Below are 20,413 nucleotides of genomic sequence, written 5' to 3'. Positions count from 1 at the left end.
AATAACCCCTTAAAAAAAGTCATACTATAGCATGCTGATTTTTGTGAAAAAAATTGTCAAATTTTAAAGTTTCTTAAAAATGCTTAAAATGGGTAAATTATAATCTGTTGAAACATGTTAGAGCATAATATGGCCAGAAATGATAGAAAACACCATATTCTGGGATGTCCAAAAATGACTCCCTCAAAAAAGTCATGCGAAAGCATGTCAAATTTTGTCAAAAATAGTCAAATATTAAAATGCTTAAATACACTTAAAATGGGTTATTTATAGTCTGTTGATAAACAGGGCAGAATATGGCCAGAAATTACAGAAAAACACCATATTATGCAATGTCCAAAACCCCCCAAAAAAGACATACTACCAAAAATGACCCCCTCAAAAAAAGTCATGTCTTTAAAATGTCACTTAAAAGTCAGTATAGTATGTTGTCAAAATATCTTAAAAAATAACTGCCATAGTAGTATAGCAGTTCATCAAAATCAAAACATCTTTCAATGACAAAACAAGTTGACAGTTTGAACCAATTTTATTAGTTTCCTTTGGAAAACCTATTGTATTTCATTGCAACAACACATTTCAATCTACAGTGTACACTTACAAAGGGTTGTAAATAGGAAGGTCAGCTGAAACACGATCGGTGCATTACAGTTAAAGCAAAAATGGTTCAACAACAAAACAGTTACCATGAAGTTGGTGCTGCGTGGCGAGTGACTAACAGTCTGAAGAAAGAAAGGACTAAATCCCGACTGGTAAAATATTTACATAGACAGCATTTATGCGCTGAGTATTTCACCGTCAGGACGTTTGAACACAAAGGCAACAAAAAGAAAATCAACAGATCTTAAAAAAGTACAGCAATGACAATTTAAAACCATGTCTCATGTTAATTATATTTTTAGTCCTTGTTTTTCTTTACTTTACAAAAATGATTCAACTGCTTTCCTTCTATGCCCGCTCCTTCCCTGGTGCTTCTACAGTTTAGACAACAAATCTTTGTTGTGAATAACTTGTGGCCTATATTAAAAATATAAAAGAGGACAGTGGAAAGATAACACGGTCTGGTTGGGGATGTTCTTAGTCGCTCATCTCCATGTCTTCCTGATGGTGGTCGTCTCCGTTCAGTTTGGACTTTTTGGGGATTTGGCCCTCTGAGCGCTCCATCTCCTCCTGGCCTTTGGGGGACGACACAGAGTCGGAGTCGCTCTTCCTCTCATCGTCATCCTCCTCGCCTTCCTTTTCACTGTCATAACCTTGCTCCTCTTCATCGTAATCGCGGGTCACCTGTCAAGATAGTTCAAGTGAGTTTTCAAAAGTAGAGTACAAATTCAGCCAGCTACTGGGATGTTCAACTAAAGGAAACTCCAGGCTCTAAACGTACCTTAACGTCTCCTTTCTCACTATCAGACTTGCGTTCCCGATCTCGCTCCTTGTCTTTGCTCTTCTTCTTCTTGCTGCTGGAGCGTTCTCTTTCATCTCTGCTGCGGTCCCTGTCCTCCCTCCTTTCTCTGTCCCGGTCCTTCTCACGCTCCTTGTCCTTCTTTTTCTCTTTCTTGTGACTGTAAAATATGAAAAATCTCATTTTAGTGGCACTAAATTATCACAAACTTATTTTCCTTCACACTAAGGCATGGGTGAATACCCAACTCTGATTGACTAAAGTTTCCATTTTTGAATATAGATTTTATTTTGGCAATCGACCATAGTATAAAGGGGGTTGATGCCCAACAAGGTGTCCATTATCAGGAATAAATGGGACTGTGATTGACAACTCACCGTCTGATGGATGGAGACCTGGACAACCTCCTTCTGGGGGACCGAGATGCAGTACGGCTTCGCCTGTGCCTCCTAAGGCACAAAGTAGAAAAAATACATAGTTAATACTCCAGCCATTCTTGCCCAATTATGAACTGCTGCAATGTCAAGTTATTTGCTTAAGTGAATATAGCATCATACAAGGCTTAAAGCAAGAAAAGACCTGAGTCTCAAAGTTTTCCCAATGTGTTTGTTTACGATGTATTGGAAAAAAGAAAATTATATTATTTTAAAGCCGCTCTTTGCCTGAGAACTTTAAGCCCAAATTGCAGTTTTTGGGCTGCAACGCATATAGGTAGATGATAACAAGATCATGATCAACCGGACACAAAGTATGAAGTGTCTTCCAGATACGGACCAAAATAACCCTGAACCAAGCAGTATTGAAACTTCTCAGCTCAAACAATCCCTGCACTCCATTTTTGTACTCGGATATTACTTTTTGCAGGCAGCCAATCTGTGCAAGCATTCTTTGATTAAATGTGTGGTGAATGTGATTGGCCCTCTTCCACTCACCGACTGATGCTTCGAGACCTCCTGGCACTGCTGTAGCTCTTGGGGGGCGTCTTCGACCTTTTCTTAGACTTTTCCTCCTTCCTCCGGTCCCTGATCAACACACAGGCAAGGTCAACATAATTAGCACACAGCAGCTCACCGCAGGAAATAAGAACTGCATGCACTGGCAGCTCTTGGAAGTGAATGTTTTTGCGAGGACTGTTGAAAGTGGCAGTTTTAAAAAATTGAAAGCATGACTACAGCTCAAATTTTGCAGCACCACTACACATGTGGTTGGCAGTAAAATGAAAAACGGCAGCTATTTTAGTGCTGAGGCTAACAGTGGAGTGCTGACCTAGATCTACTGCGGCGCCCTCTCTCCCGGGAGTGAGTCCTCCTCCTGCGTGGACTCTTGGACCTCCGCCTACTCCTTGAATGGGACCTCCGCCGAGACCTGCTCTTAGAGCGTCTGCAATGATGATGAAGTGGCACATTTTAAATCAAATTTAATATACTCTGGGTTCATACAGCTTTATAAGAGTAACATTCAAGAAAAAAGGTACCTAAACCAAAAAAAAAAAAACATACACAAAGCCTTTATCATCAAACCTACATAATGACTATAAACACAATTTAAATTTTTAAAAAAGTTTAAAGAATTAATTAATGCCCACAGCAATATACCATATTCCTAGCAATGGCAATTAAGGGTTAAAACTGATAATTTTTCAAACTTTCAAGACTTTGTACAGCTCCTTATATCAGATGTGAACAAAATGCTGTCTACATACAAGACAGTATAAGAGTCCACAGAGAGACTTGAGTGTCTTTACCTATGTCTTGAGCGAGATCTGGACCGCCTACGCCGTGACCGTGAACGGGAGCGGGAATGTTTGCGCTTGTCATCTTTCTTATCTGGAAAAAAAAAAGAATGGACTGTCAAATATCTACTGTATAGTAGCCACCTAGGGCTCACACAATGGAACAAACAGTATATAACAGCACAATGCTTAATTAAACAGGACATCAGCTTAAACACTCATCGTAATGTGCTGTAGAACAAGTGGCTTTTTGTAGAAGGGCACATGATGAAACTGAGCACTCACTTCCTGGTTCAATAGCTGCAGAGATGAGAGACTGGGCTTCTCGGACTCTCTTCATGGCCTCTTCAATCTCCTTATTGGAGGCGTCATTCTTCAGTCCCGGATTCAAGTTCAGTCCGGCCGCTAATGGATTCAGTCTGCAAGTGCCATCAATTATTTAAGTTTTTTTTTTTTATCTCCAAAAACTTTTAAGCTCACTGGACTGTAAATCCTTAATGAATGTGTGTGTGTAGTTTCTTACTTGGGGTCCATGGACTGCATGAGCTTCAGGAAGTCTGCAGAAAGAGCCTGAAAAGATATGAGGAGGATAATAACATTAGAAAGAGCTTTAGTTTCAACATGTTGTGGCTATGACTGCTACTGATCAGGAGCTCACCTGGGGGTTCATGTTTGGGCCCGGCATTCCCATGGCAGCCATTTGCTCCATGTTGGGAGCTCCGAGACCTCCGAATGGCGTCCCTCCCATCTAACATAACAAACACAGACACGCTTACACTCTGCAGAGCTAATCAATAGCACTCGCAAAAACTAATTCATCATGAGCGTATTCTGATAAACTGAATTACTGTGCAGATCAGTGATACTAAGTGCCCTGGCAACATGGTAGTCCTATTAAATCTGACATTTACGAGATCAATTAGTATTCAACAGGCTCCATTCACACTGGGGCCACCATTTATTTTTTGATATGAGAGAGATTTAATTCAAAGGATTTTGTAACTGTAAATGATCAAAGTTCCCTTTCTGCAAGTCACATCTGATCTTTTTTGAAGGTTTTTACAGAAACAATGGTGAGGGGTTTTTTCTCTCTACATGTAATTCCAATTTACCTTCCTCAACGCATAATCATAGAACATATGCCAATCTCCAGATGACTAACTCTTGAGCTTTGGATGCTGAAAAACACCATCAAAGAGTTTACAGGCCACTGAAATATGAAAAATATACTCTGAGAAATATGGCTAATATGCACAGCGGTGCCTGGAGGGTAACAAGGATAAAAACGACTCGGAATAGAAAAGAGAAACCCAAAATGTTCATGAACACACTGGGAGCTTTGAAGTGAATGTTAAAACTCACTGTTGCCAGAGGATTGGGTGTTGGAAGAAGGCCTCCCCCAGGCATCATTCCTGCCACGGCATTGGCTGGAGCCAGCAGCGACATAGCTTTAGATTCATCAGGAATGACTCCTGGAGAAAAACAACAACATTTCAGTACATGCTCCAAACAAGCATCAATAAACACTCAGACAAGACTTGCAGACAAGCCACCTCAGTCTAACTACTCTGTGGTGAAAAAATAAAAAATGATAAAAAAAAAAAATCCACTTTTTTTTTTTGTCTTGTCTGTAAATCTTGATCCATGACTTTTTTTTTGTGTGTGAAAGTATGATTGTAGGATTAGCAGCTATGAGTTTATAAGTCACAATACACACTGTGGTCAACACTGCCAAGATTTTATCACCTGTACTTGTTTTTTAAGTCATGAACCAAACGTAAGCAAGCACAGCCAGTTGTCCCGTGGGATGTGCTCTCAACTTTCATTAGATGTTTTATGAACAAGCGACTCGTGCCGGCGGCTTCGCTATAAAGCACACAAAAACATTGAGATACAGAAAACAAAGTTCATGATTTGGGTGTAGACACAAGGGTACATTTTAACATCACTTACCAAAACCAATACAAAAACAGAAAAGGTACACACATATTACCTTTTCTGGCCTTTTGTTGGTGGTTACTTTCTACAATCCCACCACAAAAAGGAAACTTACTTGGCAACCAGATAAAATATTGCTAACAGGCTATAGAACTGCTAGGTTTTAGCCAACAGAACGTCACTAAAAACACTAAACAATGTCAAAAATAAACTGCACTAAACATTTAATGGCTATAAACAGCAAAAGCTGTGATTAAAAAAACATGACAAATGTGCCCAAAGCTGAAGAAACCAAACAGTAAAATCAAAGGGAAAATCTTATGGAGATGATCATCCATGGTGCAATCTGAAAACAGGCTATTTTTTAATCTGACATTTTACATTTTAAAAAAGGGGGGGAGAGAGAGAGAGAGAGAGAGAGGGAGACACACACACGCACGCACACACACAACAGAAAGGACACTTGAGAAACAGGATAAGGCTGCAGAAGACAAAACTGTTGGTGGCATTTTCAGCAGGGCCTGGTATATAGGGCTGGCTGAACCAGGAAAAAGAACTGTAAAACACAACAACAAAAGAAATACCACTGTTAAACGTGAGATTCACTCAACTCACAGAGTCATGTGTGGAGAGGGTCAATAAAAAGCATTTTTACTGCAACATCAAGCAGAGCCTCAAAAACTACTTTTATCTTGTGTGTTAGTGAAAATTTGGAAATACAGATGCACATTGTAAAATACAAAGCTTTGGCACATAAAGCAAGTAAATGCCAAAGGCAGTTTGTGCTGATCATGATTAATAACCAAATCTGCCATATATGCTAATTAACTTCCACAACATCTGCTCAAAGTAACTTTAGATGGCACACACCTTCAAAATCTATTACAGCATGCACAGCTGATTAGTTGATCTATCCTGCATGCTTTGTGCTGGTGTAGGGATGCCCTGAACATTTTACTCCAGATCTGACACATTTAGTATTTACAATCTGCCAAGTCACGATCCAGTATTTATATTTGACTTTGTAATACAGCCTATACTCCTGCTGCATGTACGTGGATTCAGGCAGACTGCAAACAGAATGCTATATAAAAAAAACTTTATGAAACATTTTATTCCATCCTCTGAATAAAAATACGACAACTTCGTGACCATATCATGTCACAGGGTGTTTCGTTTTATCAGAATCCATGTGGATGCAGCATTAGGCTAATTAGGCCCAGTTTAGAATTAATAACAAGTAAAATTTGGTGAACAGCTGTGCATTAACAAAACAAAGCCACACCCTAAACACCCACACGGATAAAGTCTTCACTTATTTGGCTGATTAGACCTCCTCCTCCTCCTCCTCCTCCTCCATCAGCCGGTGCCTAATTGACATCGTCCTCGCTCTACTGCTAAGTTTTGTTGCACCTGGAGTTTGGTGACCAAAACAAACCCAGCATAGCACCGCCCAATTTAAACTTGAAAGTACGTCTATTCAGCCAGTAACGGAAAACACAAGTGTGTATGTCAAGGGTGTTTAACAGTTTTCTACAAAAAAGTACCAGCATGAATCTGTTGTGACAGCAGCTAAAGTACATAGACACTATGAAACAAAGTATACCCAATCGAACAGCTTTTTAGAGGTGTACGACACCTGCAAAATGTTGCTGAATTTGAGGCAAAGCGGCTAACCTACAGTGGCTTTTCTCGCTGATGCATGCCGTCAGTGTGGATATCAGAAATTGAAGCTCACTGGGAAATTTTGACAAACAGCGTTCCCAGAGTGCAAAAGGTTCAAATATAAAGAGAGGATCAGATATGGTTCAAGCTTGAAGGTTTATTTAAAAAATAATTTTAAATGATCTTGATCTGCATCCAACCCAATCCAGCAGATGTGCTCGGGGCATCCCTAGTCTGGTGCATGCCTACTAATTGACATACATTTTTTTTTTTTAAATATCATAGTCTTTGAGCGGAGGAACTGATTGCCCTGCACCCTCTCCCACCACCCCCTCATTTTGCTTAAGCATTGTGTGGCTAATTTAAAGAAAAGATGCCTTGAACAGAGAGAAAAAAATAAAGAGTTAATATTTTACTGCAGAACAAGAGAGAGAAGGGGGCTTGCGAGCCTGGTGCCATTATTTTTTCTAATCTCCTGATGGCAGCAGAGGACCACTTTCAGCCAGCAAGGAAGGGGCTCTCTGCAAATGACTTGTCCACTATGAAAACCACAACACAAATAACAGAGAGAGAAGTTTACAGCTAGATTGTCAGACATGGACACAAATGTACATTTCCCTTTTACATACCTAGAAATGCCAAGCACTGAAAAGCTTAGCGAATTTTGCTTGGTCACAAAAAACTCACAGTGGCTCAGATAGTGTTTGCTATTCTATCAAAACAACCTACACATTGTGCCGTATGTTCAGAGATAGCCATGTGAGCGAGGCAGGAATAAAAGAGACACCCACCTTCAGCGAAAGGGACCACGATCAAGGCTCGGTCCACGAAGACGGTGTTCGTCAGGTGTTGGGAAACTCCCACCGACTCAGACTCAAGGAACTTTACAAAACAGACACGTGAAGTCACAGGCAAGGGAGAGTCACTGGAAGAAAATACAGATATGTTGTGCAAAGAATACAAACAAGGAGACCCAACATGCCTTCTTCAAACTGACCTGATTGAGTTTTGTGTCCCCAGGGACATCTAACTTAATAATGAATTGTGGGCTGCACAATCTCATCCAGTGTCTGACCTCTAACATGCTCTGCTTGGACCAACAAAGAAATACTTTTTAAGTAGTGTATTGTATTGTTAGGACATTGCTCATTGACAATCTATTGAGAATTAAAGATCACTGTCAATCACTGACACTTTGAACCTTTGTAGTGGTTACAGTCCTCGACATGTCCTACCTGCTGAGAAGCCAGTTGTAACTCGATAGAGAAAAATACAAAGCAGAGAACAATTATTTCCTACTAGTCAATGTTCAAATACTGTAGAGTATTGCTGTAGCTCATTAGCATCCCAAGTGAGAAGTAGGGAACCAAGGGGATTAGGAGCAGGAAGTTGCTGACATAATAATATTAATGCTAAGTTAATTTGTTTTCCCACTTTGTCTAAATCAGCATTTAATACATTAAAAAAAAGCTGCAGCTGTTACATCGATAGCTGCAATTGAAGTGCATTTACATTATTGACTAACATCACAGTAACTTCAACAATTAACATATTTTAAGTCTATAAAGTAAGTGGTACATACAAAAATGCATGACTTATTACATTAACAGTGATGTAATGCAGAGAAAGTAAACCAGCTTGGACAGCCTAATCGTGTGTCAATTAACTGACATCAACTTGGATATTGTGATTTAAGGGCCATTTATCAAAGCCAAGTACTGTGCTTAAACTCTTTAGTTGCTTTGCCTTGTGTGTTTTAATACTGCAAATAGAATATCTTTGAGTCTTAGATAGGGCTGCAATAGTCAACAGAGCAAAAAGTCCATAGAAAAAAAATTGCCAGGCATTATGATATTTATGAGTGATTTTTCATGCAAAAGCATTAGAATATGCTGTTTTCAGAATCTCATACAAGGGGATTTGCAGCTTTTCTCCATTTTATATGATGTTAGCAGAGTACCCTTAAATTTGGGGCTTGCAAAACATGACCTTTAAAGACATAACCTTGGACTGGTATGGATTTCTTTCTTTTAAACAACATGATTGACTGAGAAAATAATCACTAGAATAATCAATACAAAACGAATTGTTAATTACAGCCCTAATTTTAGAATACTTATACTTGACTATCCTCATGGGAAAAATGATTTCTGAATTTCGGGGGTCAAACTAAGAATTGTCCAGATATTTATTACATCTTGCTTTGGTTAACTCCCTCCCTCTCCATACTTGGTTATTATATTTACTCTGGTAACATATGTTTATCCGTCTACCTAGATTTGCATTTGTATTGCAATGTGTTTCTTTACCCTAACCACATATCATGGTAAATGAGCCATGGTAATACATTATTGATTATCTTGTTGTTGTTGTTTTTTATTTGTACTGAATTTTTTTTTCTTAGAGTTTACTTGCTTATACTGCCCAACAAAGTCTAACTGCAGTAACTATCTCACTTTTATTTTTACTTCATCACTATGTAGATGATGATTTACCTTTTAAATAAACTTACATTTTTTGTTATGTTTATGTTTAAATTAGTATATATATCCAAAGCAGACAGTGGTAAGTGCAATTACTGCTTGGTTTTCAGTTGGATTATGTGGTTTTTATATCATTATTTCTCTGAAATTAAGTAAAATTGAAATCTAAAACTTTGTCACAAGATAAAACAGACATCAAGGAGTTAATTTTTAGTTATCACTCAATTTTGAATAAAAAAATGTAGTTGCTGCAGTTAGACTTTATAGGGCAGTATAGTTTCCTTGCTTTTTTATTGTTACTTATTCATTATATCTTACAGTTTTTTGATAGATGCTTTTTTTAAATTATCCTATTTGCTGCATAACTTTACATGAAGTCCTAACATTTTGACCTGATGGTTAACTCGAATAATTAACAGTTCATCAAATTTGGTGTCGATTAATTTTCTGTTGACTGATTAAATGACTAAGCTACGATAACAGTTACACCCAGGGGTCTGTGGAAGATGTGAATCTAACGAACCCTCCTCACATAAACACACACCAGGAGAAATGTTCAGTGTTTGTCCTCATGCGGCGGTGAGGGGAGTGACTGCAGCTGCACTAAAGGCGGCAGACCTTACTAGCATTAGCGAGGCCTACTCCACACTACAGGCCCAGGCCCGGTCCAGCCTGTTAGCTAGGTAAGACAACGTTTTTGCCCATGTATAGTTGACAATACTCACTCAGGTGGAAACAGTTTGAGCTCCTCTATGTTTCCGAGGAAGCCGAACAGAGTCCTCATTTGTTCGGACGTCGTGCTCGGGGAGACGTTAGTCACCTGGATGACGTGCGTGTTGGAATTCATTTTCGCGAGTGCTAATCAAGCTAGCTAGCTTTTATGCTAGCAACGAAGCTGAATTACAAACAAGAAAATACGAGCTAAGTAACGTTTAGGAGGAAAACAACATCAGACGACTACCAGAGATAACATTTCCCCTGCGGACACAAGGTGGTTAACATTTGCTGCGGGCAGATCCAGAGACGGCCGCGAGCACAGAGCAACAATGCTGCTGCCGACAATGTCGTGAGGCAGGGATGATGCTTTCACGTGTTGGTTGGAATCTCGTACTTATGAGCTTTTATTTCTAATAAACACGACTTGTCACCATTGAAATACGACAAAACAATGTTGGAATGTGGAATAAGTAAATATATTGATATTTATCATAAATACGATATATATACATATTTTAATCATTTTAATTGCTTGTTTTAATTGATTTCATTGTATGCATCTCTAAAGCCGTTTGAATGACCCTGTGTGTGAATGGTGCTACATAAATGCCTTGCCTTGCCTTGTCTAAATCACCCAATATTAGTAGCACAGTAATTTCTGTCGATACTTATTAACAACAACAAAAAATAATAATAATTAAATTAAGTAATAAGGCCTTAAAATAACAGTGGGTATATATATATATATATATATATATATATATATATATATATATATATATATATATATATATATATATATATATATATATATATATATATATTCAACCTATATTCAAATTATTTAAACTATTCCTGCAACTCCACTCATACTTTGAGTTGTTGATATCGGGTTTTTTTTTCCTCAAAACATGAGGTTGTGGGCAATTCAAAATATTCAACTGTAGAATCTGAAGTGAACAATTGTAAATATAGATTGATCAATTAACTGGATAAATAAAGACGCAAATAAATGAAAATGAAATTACATTACAGTACACGCTCATATTTTCAACTGTCCCTAAAGGCAACATGGCTCGGAATACGGCTAAAGCCAAAGTGGGTGTGGCTAAAGTTGCGTCACAGCATGTTGTTGCTAGGCTGCTAGCTGGTGATTTCTCTAATAGTCTTATTGCCGTTTCTTACTTTCGTAATCACAACGCCATGCAAACACTGTGATACTTCAAGAGCAACGGTCGATGCAAAGATACATCAACAATTTCAAACCATCGAGCAGGACTTGGATCGGTGCTTGGTTTAATCAAACAACTGAACGACCCACCTATAACGTTAGGCGCAAAGTCGTCGCTTGCTAACTTAGCATCGTCGCTACTGGTTGGATGTCAACAGTTTGCTGCAGTGTTTGTTACTGCAGGTGTTATATGGGTTATATGGTATTCAGTTAACGTTAAAGGTGGCGTTTAATGTCAGCGTTACGTGTGCAAATGTAGCAGTTTATAAAGGTGAGAAGCCAGTAAGAACAAGCTGTCAATATGGACCGCAGACATCTACGACATGAGACAGGCAAGTGGATGCACTTCTGCCACTTTTATTTAATAGTGAATTATACAGTATTTTCTGTTTACGGTGACACTGGCGATTTATAGCTTTAACGTCATTAGCGCCAGTGTTTACTGAGCAACATTGGCGCGAAATGTATGCAAACACTGCCTACAGAGCCTCGAGAAGTGGTGTTTTTGCCCCAAATGTCCAATAGAGCATAATATTTTAGTTATTTTGTCATATCATATTCTTTACTCATATAATATATTTATTTCAGAAAAATATTGTCCTATTTTATTTCATAGGTTGTTTTTATTTAATCCATTTCATAATTGAAATGTGCACTTTATGGAGCTTTGATTTAAAAAAAAAAAAAATCATGTAAGAAAAGAAAATTTTGATATATGACATGAGATGTCTGTACCTGAATTTGATAGTACAGGATATTATTAAAAGTGACTTTTGGATTGTAATCAATGTCAAACCAAAAATATGGTAAGCAATAAAGAGTGTCTATTTCAAAAAGTACAAGAAATGTTTTAAACACTAAATCCTTGTTTTGTTATTATTTTAAAGTAGGTCTTCAGTGTTAAGGTCAGAAGCCAGTGCACAAAATCCAAACCTTTATTACTGTTTTTGGCAGGCAGTGCCCTTTCTTTGGGTCAGGACTAAATGAGTATTCTTTCTCTTACAGGTAAATGTTCGCAACTCACCAAAAATGACTGAAATGGAGGGACACAAAATGATGAATGTATTCCCTTGTACAGCCCCTTTCTTATGACACCAACAGGGAGATATGGGCATCCTAAGACTGCTAGCCAGAATCATGGGTAGGATCAGCACTTTCCGGTCCTATCAGTTTGTGCTTCTCCTGGCGGCTGCACTTGCTGTTGTAGCGTTTTACTACTTTGGCTCAGAGAGGCAGAACTTCTCCAGTACCACAAAGAGAATCAAGCAGACCCAGGCGAGCCATAACACCAACAGAAACGATGCTGACCTAACTGTGGACACCAGGCTCTCGCATTCAGCTGGATCTGAGGAGCAAGGAGAGGAGGAGCAAGATGTGGGAGGAGAAAGCGAGGGGTTTAGGCCCAGGAGAGGGGACAGTGGCAGCGCTGGTGACCAACACTACCACGCACTCATGATGTTCACCAAGGTGGACAAGAGTCGAAGCCTGCAGGACAAGTTCAGGGTGGCCATGTTGTCTATGGTTAAGCACGGACAATTCATGGAAGGAGAGGTGTTGGTCCTTCATTTTGTGAGTGACCAGGCCAGCCAAGAACTGGGAGAGAAGATGCTGCAGGAGTTTCTCCTCGATGCGACATTTAAGTATGAGGTAGGTTTTGCACCGTACCATGACCATGTTATCTGTTGAATTTAATAGAAGAAGCAACAAACTTTACTTTTACTTTTACAAAAGTTGCCTTTAATGTACATTGAAATCGCTTGAGTTTGGTCTCAAGCTGTTGAGATTGTGTGTTTAAAAAAAGTAAGTTAGTATTGGTATTTAGTAGAGGTGTTAATGCCCAGAGGCCCCAGGATACGATTTTATCCTGATACTTGAGTCACGATACAATATTATTACGTTTTTAATAATTTTGCGATATGGTGAGTATTGCGATACAATATATTTCGATTTAACTGTTTTGTGTCCACAAAATGAAATTAAATCCAGAATTGTTTTGTCATTTAGAGAAAATTGTCAGTTCTGAATTGGGAGGCAGCCATGTATGTAAAGAGGAGACTTGTGGGAACCCAAAGAGAATGTTTTCATTGAGATAGCATGACGTCAGAGGTCACATGACCTCTGACGTCTAACCCTAACCCTGAAAATTATTATTAAATTACCATGAAACATCAAAAAATAGCCTAACATTGCAGCATTATTTCGACAACTTCCCGACACAATATCCTGACATTCTTGATGCTATATATTCCTTATATCTTCTAGTTGCATATGATACCAGTATCTCCAGTATATTCCTAAAAGTGAGCTTGCTACGGCCTCCAGAACAGCAAAAACCCAGGGCTGTCTGAGTGCTAAATATCGATACCTGGCGGCCATGAACCAATATAATATTGCCATGCAAAAAATCGCAATACTATGCTGTATCCATTTTCCCCCCCACCTCTAGTATTTAGGTGCTTGTAGTGAAACAGTGCCAGAGAGACAGGTCTTGTATTTTAACTACACAGCTCTGATGAACCAGTAGAATACTCCCTTACATAATGCAACAGGGTTGGAGGTCAGACAATACAATATTATCATAATACTTAAGTATCAATAAAACATTTTTGCAATTTGAAACATTTTGCAATTAGCAGAGTATTTTGATAACGCATGTTGTAGTATGTGTGTATGTTACTTCCTTTTTTCAACTGCATACTTTGCCCCCAATGGAAAACTTTGTCAACAACTTTAAATGTTAGATAAGATGAAGGTTTGTTTTCTACCTCACTTCAGTCATTTTTATTGAAGCAAAATGGGACTGTCAAGAATACAGGCTGATCAACACTGTCATAAAAACTTGTCATTAAAAAGCTCAGCACCATCTAGTGGACCCAAAAAGCAATTGGTTTTGTTATTCTCCTACCAAAAAGGTAAATTCTGTGTCTGTAATTGCCAATCAAGATAATCCAATACTATGCAACATTGATTTCTTCCCACCACCCATAGACTGCAATGTATTTATGTGTTTAAATGTTGTATTAATTTAGGACACAGAGTCAGATGCAAAACAGTATTTACAAAGTTATCTTCTGACTAGGAGAGTCATTTTTACACCTAAACACCATTTTGACAGACTGTAAATTCAATTTGATTAACCAACATATTTCAAACTGGACTGCTCATTTATATTACATACATTTTTGTACCAAAACTGTGTTTTTTTTTTTCATCTTCTTTGGCATATGACTCAATTTTTAAGTCCCCCCAATCCTAACGAGTCCAGAAAGTTTTAGTTTTTTAATTTGAGACATATTTTTGATCTCAAACTGTATTTTTATTTATCAATCTAGACTGTTTTGATGTGAGCTGCAGAGTGTTGAAGATATTGGCTGTAGAGATGTCTGCCATATCAAAAGAAAATGGAAGTATAGGGCACTTAGTGGTGCTTGAAGTGCCAAAAAAGAAATTTAGAAAGACTAAACAGAAACAAGTTGTGTAAAGAATGCAATAAAAGAGAGCTAGTGAGAGAATTTAAAGTCCTGACTCTTTTTACCCCTGCACACACCTGGAAATCGGGTATGCTGCTTTACAGTTTGTAGATGTCTAAAAGTTACATAAATTGTATAGTGACCCCATATTTTGATAGTCTGCAGCCTATTGTGGGACTTCTTTGGGAATATCTTAATTTAGTATCATGGCAGGCCTTGTCTTATGCTAGGCTGACACCAAAAGATTTTCATAGTAAAGACTAAAAACTGAAAGTCTTTAGTAAATCTAGGAGTTTTACTGGAGTCACAGCGCTCTCGTCATCTTCATCGTTCAAGGTAGTAATCTGCACTGTTTCATATCGGTCTTTTCCTAGTCTTTGCGATCATATCAAACGTGTCTCAGTGACATAACACAATCACCAACCAATAGATGAGCAGGGGAAAAGGTCCCTGGGTCCAGTTCGGCCGGTAAAACCACTTCCACAGAAAAAAATCACATCAAAATAATGCTAGTAAGCTCAGCCCTAAATAAAAATATAGTCATGTCATGTCATATATTTATATTTTTGGGGATGCTGTTTCTTAGTAAAGAGAACAGTAAGGAGACCCAGTTAAAATGTATAAATAAATGTATTCATAAATAAGTAATAAATAATCAATGATTAATGTATGATTAACTAAATGAAAGTTGATAGAGCTGATACATATAATTATTCAATTAAACACATTATAATCAAATAGGACATAAATGTATATCATGAATTAATTTCTAAATGTTCCTTTCCTTTATTCTTCCTAATAACTATTTTTAGTGTAAAATAGTCAACTTTTCATGTCAGAAAAACAACCCCTTTTTCAGTTTTGTGAGGGGCATTTTGTGGCATCTTCTCTTCTTTATGTTGTTTTTTTGTTTTTCAACACAAACCACTGCACACTATATAGTTTTCCGGGAGTCTTTTCCAAATCTGTTCAAAGTCTTCTGACGTATAGGTAGCATAAGGCAAACATATTAGCTGCATGTGCTGTTTAATGTTGAAACACATGGGGGCAGTGTTGGTCTTCCGAAGTAATCCCTCACTAATGGGGATATCCCTCCCCTACTGTGCAATCTGTGCCAAAATAGAGGATTATGTCCCCTTTCTGGTGCTCTTTCTATTGCATGCAATGTCCTTTTGTATTCTTCACAGAGCACAAGATCATAAACTTGTTTACAAATTAGGCCTACTTATCCCTTTCCAAGTCCTCCTCACCAGCGAGGCCTTTTCTCTCAGGAATGTGTGATCGTCTAGAACATCTGGTGTTGTTGCAGCAGCTCTGTATTAGCTCAGGCTGATCCCATGCCTGCTTGGGTTGGTAGAGGTTTGCTCAGCTTGGCATCTTGGCAGTTTTGAGCCTGTGGGTCAGAATGCTAGTCCTCTTTTTTTCCCCCTGTACTCCGTGCTCAGAGTCTTCTAGGAGAATGGCTGAAGTGTGCAATCTAAAATACTGGACAAGCTGTTTATTTCTTGTGTTAAGAAGGACCACACAAAGCCTCTTTCTGAAGAATGAAGTGGAATTGGCATGCAGAAAGAACAATCTAATCTATCTAATCTAATCTGAATAATTAAATTCAGACAATGCTTTGTTATTGGAGTTTTAAAACTTCCAAATATCGATCAGCAGGGCTATAATATTAGGACATCATTTTGATAGGGATCTCTTAAATTTGTTTACTGAAGAATTCAAATCAAGACCTGCATTGAGAAGGTGTTGACCCAGATTGACTTCACTAGTTCGACTCTGGCTGGGGACTTTTTCTATGTTGTTTCCAAACTTTCTCTTCCCTTGTTTCCTGTCATCTGTGTCCTGTCCACTCTCAAATAAAGACAATAAATGCCCCAAAAATGTTAATTAAAAAATTAGCTTTAGTCTCTATTGCAGGGTATTTTCAGATTGGCTTATATTCTGATTGATGCCAATAAATGTGTAAAAAAGCTAAAAGTGGTAGAAAATCTCAATGCTGATGTATCAGTCAGGTTTTTGGCACATCGTGTCCCAGGGAAACAGGTTTTTTAACTCTCTTGCACAATTTTGAGCTTTTGTAAACCAAAGTTACATGCCTCATAAATCGTAGCAGCAGGCTGTATTCCCAATGGTTTTATCATTGTAATGGTACCATTCCAGACCAGTGGTTTTAAACATCATGGTTTGAGATAATGAATCATGAAATGATGTTCTTCCACCACTGACACAAGTATAGCCACTGTCTCCTCAGTTTCTGTTGAAGCACGCACAAACAGGCACAAAGTGAAGTCCTGCCAAAGTTACAGATGGGACGGGGTCTCCCCAGGGGCAGACAGAGGCAGTGTATATGAGCACGTTGACATCCTTGTCAGCTCATCCCAAGCCTCATTCCTTTCAATTATTTATCTAAAATGAGCGTGAGTGTAAGACAGCGGTTATGCAAGAAATTTAGCCTTCATCACGTCTCCACAGTAGATTCAATGACCAACATGACATTCCCAACAAACAGCCCTCAGAGTCTCACTGCCAGAGGCTCTGCTCATTACTGCTGACCATCTTTTACACAACATACTGCAGTCATGTGCTTCGTGTTCACTCATTAGCACCAGAGCATAAAGCAATGTGATAGAATTCCCAGTTTAACATCCTGTCCCTGTTAGCAGGAGTTTGTGTAGAACAGTATCTCAATATCGTCTAAGTGACAATCTGGAAAGTAAGTAATTCATAAGTAAGTTAGCAGGATCCAGCTTATTAAAAACGGTCAATTATTGGAACCCTATACGTGGTTACAGAACCATGACTTTTAAAGAACAAAGTGTAAATATCCTCCCCTCTTTATGGAGACCCTTTGAAATAAATGTCCTGCTATGGGGCTGCTTGTTTACAGCAAAAAACACATGATCATGATTACTTACTTATTGACTTTGAAAAAATGCTGTGCACAGGGGTGCACTGGGTTTGAAACACAGGACAAAACAAGAGCATCATTGTGATGCGTAATCGTCGTCCTTATCCTGGCACACAGTGTTCTGATTTTACTCATATTGTTCCTGCACTTTTGATTAGATTTAAAGATGAATAATAGTTATGCTCTGCCCATACAAAGGCAAATCATTATTAATGGGGAAATTCCAAAACATATCCGTACATAGTTTTTCCTGGTAATATTTGTCATTCTGTTTTTGAGTGGATTAAATGTCTTAAATTGCCCCTCTATTCACTAGAAGTTAAGCAAGCCTAGCCACAAAAGTCAAAAAAGGAAATTTAGCTCAAGACTGACTCCCACCAAAGAAGCACAACTTGCCAATGAATGCCAATCGTGTCTAGCCTCTCAGGTCAACTTTATGCTGCTAGTTCTGTTTGCGAGCTAATAATATGACTTATCAAAATACACTGAATGCCAAAACCATCAGAAGTACGGATAATAGAACTGAGCAGTATTTAGTCTAATCACTGGATAAATAATGCTGTTGGGTTACTTGATGCTTGTCATTGAGTCCAAAAATCTGTGATCTTTGAAAAATCTATGTTGGATGAGGGAGGGGCAGGGAGTGCCAGGAGAAACAATGTGATCTCTTGCACATTTGTCCCTCACAAGTAGTAAAAATAGTAACTAGTGCTTAGGCTCTTAAAGCTGCTACTTGAAAACTGATATGCTGGAACACAAAGGGTGGTTAGTTGGTGAACTTTTCTGGATCTGGTCCCTTTCTGTTGATGAAAATGCTGCACAAGTAGCACTCAACGTTCAATGCATTTCTTATCAGTACAACAAAAGTAATGCTTTATATTCCACACAAAAAGTTACTTGGTCTTCATATGCAATCTATTTTGTACAACACGGGTTCTAAAAAAGTTGGGATGCTGTGTAAAACATATATAAGAACAGAAAGCATTACATTCAGAATTCAGAGTATATTTACAAAAACCAAAAGTCTACAAAGTATTCTGTCTTTGTCCAGTTTTTGATTGAATTGAACTGTTTTATTTGCGTTTAAGACGGCAGATGCATTTTTAAAAAACTCCACAGTAACACTGAAACTAACCTTGAAAGACTCACAGTAGGAGCGCTTTGTATTAACATATCAAATGTTGAGCAAATCACACTTTATGTGCAAAATATGTCAAGCTATTTTTAATAATTTGTTGCATTATTTATTGTGGCCATTTGAGGAAAAGTAGAACTTGTTTTAGCTGAGTTTTCTCTATGAATTGTTAATGTGAAGCCACAAAATAGTTTCTAAAATATACATGAATCTTTCAGAAATACATATGCTATAGATGGGGTTATTAGGTTAGGCTGTCCTCAACAAATCTTTACATCCATAGTTATTGTTAATCCTGTTTCATCATGGTCATATTCTATTCAAGGCTTGTGCCTTCACCTAAATACATGTCTGGCTATCAGTTAATACAGAAATTGAAAGGGCAGCATCTGCATATTTCACAGTGTTTATAATCATACTGTTGAGATTTCTAAATACCCTGATATACTGTAATACCGTGATATTACACAAGTAACTGTGCACAATTTGATCATCATTTTACTAACTTGTCTTCCTGTGGTTTGCCTCTTTAATTGCTTGTTTTTGACAGTGGGTTTGTCATAATAAAAGCATTAAGAGCACAAGCATTAGCTGTTGGTTGAAAGTTTTATTCTGCATAGAGAAATGTGGAAACCAGAGCAGCAAAAAGTGTAAACGAGAAGTAGTAGTGTTAATTCTTGTAGTGTTTCCAATCGTGTACTTTCATATAAAATAGCAAACATATATTCTGATATAAACACTATGATGCAGTAGGGTTGTCGCGATACTAACATTTTCAACTCGATACCGATACTCGGGAAAATATTCGATACTCGATACCATTTTTGATACCACAAGGATAAAAACAAAAATCCCAAAATTTAACAGAAATATTTTTATTCACAAGAAAAATGCAACATGTAAAAATTAACAGAACCACAGGTTAAATATTTATAATAAAACAGTTGTGCAAAAAGAAACTGCAACTATAATAACAAGCTTCAGGTCTGAGGTAGTGCAAAAAATAAATAAATACAATAAACAATAACAATAAGAACAATATTTTGAGGTTGTATGCTGTGCACAATATTAGGCAAGCTTGATAAAAAAAAAAATAACAATAACTTAACTTAACTGTTCATTCCTTGGCTAGGTATCGATACTTTTGAAAATGAGTATCGTATCCGAATACAACGTTTTAGAACCATGACTTTTATAATACTTTTTTGAGTATCGATACTTTTGACAACCCTATGATGCAGCCACCAGAAGTTTTTTTGGGACGTGTTAAGGAAATGTATTAAACGTATGAAATGTTTCCATTGCAGTCCAAGTGAGTGAGATTTATTCATCTGGATTTTAGCAATATCTATTATCCTACCCCCAGCAGTGATTTATGTGCCATTATATCACATTACCAACAGCAGTCCAGGACAGCACTGACAGAGGGCTTACCTTAATCTGCCACCATCATTAAATGATGTTTGCCCATCGAGGCACATGGACCTGATTTATAATACGGTACATGGACCTGATTTATAATACGGTAGCCATATTGTCCAGGTTTTAGCTGAGGCCTCTAACATACACACTTACTGATGTCAGGCTTAACTAGATCCCAAACCAACACATTTATTATTCTCCTACAGGAAAGCTTTAATGATAATCAGTGCTTACTATATTTAAAAAAAAAAATCCTCTTTCAGTAATCTGCAGAGATATCTACTGTACATGGTCAGAGCAGAGAGTGCTG

At 37.9% G+C, this 20,413-nt stretch overlaps 2 protein-coding genes across 5 annotated transcripts in view; one reads left to right on the top strand and one right to left on the bottom strand.

Moving 5' to 3' along the window:
• Positions 1 to 510: 510 nt before the first annotated feature.
• LOC131977397 (serine/arginine-rich splicing factor 11-like) lies at positions 511 to 10,310 on the bottom strand. 4 transcript variants are annotated; one of them, XM_059340669.1, is made up of 12 exons: positions 9,943 to 10,310; positions 7,526 to 7,659; positions 4,494 to 4,603; positions 3,790 to 3,879; positions 3,655 to 3,701; positions 3,417 to 3,550; positions 3,144 to 3,225; positions 2,666 to 2,779; positions 2,332 to 2,421; positions 1,777 to 1,848; positions 1,382 to 1,559; positions 511 to 1,284 (listed from the first exon to the last, which is right to left on the bottom strand). In XM_059340669.1, the coding sequence occupies exons 1-12, from the start codon at positions 10,062 to 10,064 to the stop codon at positions 1,078 to 1,080; spliced, it is 1,380 nt and encodes a 459-aa protein (XP_059196652.1). In that variant the 5' UTR covers positions 10,065 to 10,310; the 3' UTR covers positions 511 to 1,077. The 4 variants fall into 4 exon arrangements, with proteins under 4 accessions (XP_059196652.1, XP_059196653.1, XP_059196654.1 ...); XM_059340670.1 differs by having other exon boundaries at positions 4,878 to 7,659; positions 9,943 to 9,960; XM_059340671.1 differs by lacking the exon at positions 9,943 to 10,310 and adding an exon at positions 4,878 to 7,273 and having other exon boundaries at positions 7,526 to 7,665.
• Positions 10,311 to 12,172: 1,862 nt separating this feature from the next.
• The window catches only part of xxylt1 (xyloside xylosyltransferase 1), a 29,307-nt gene continuing 21,066 nt past the window's right edge, over positions 12,173 to 20,413 (top strand). Inside the window, exon 1 of the mRNA XM_059341612.1 lies at positions 12,173 to 12,812. Coding sequence (XP_059197595.1) covers positions 12,273 to 12,812 — 540 coding nt within the window. The 5' untranslated portion in view covers positions 12,173 to 12,272. The remainder of the gene's footprint in view (positions 12,813 to 20,413) is intronic.

The sequence above is a fragment of the Centropristis striata genome, chromosome 9, assembly GCF_030273125.1.
Source record: "Centropristis striata isolate RG_2023a ecotype Rhode Island chromosome 9, C.striata_1.0, whole genome shotgun sequence".
In the NCBI taxonomy this organism is placed as follows: Eukaryota; Metazoa; Chordata; class Actinopteri; order Perciformes; family Serranidae; genus Centropristis; species Centropristis striata.
The sequence above is the reverse complement of the archived record's forward strand: the minus strand, read 5'-3'. Positions and strand labels throughout refer to the sequence as shown.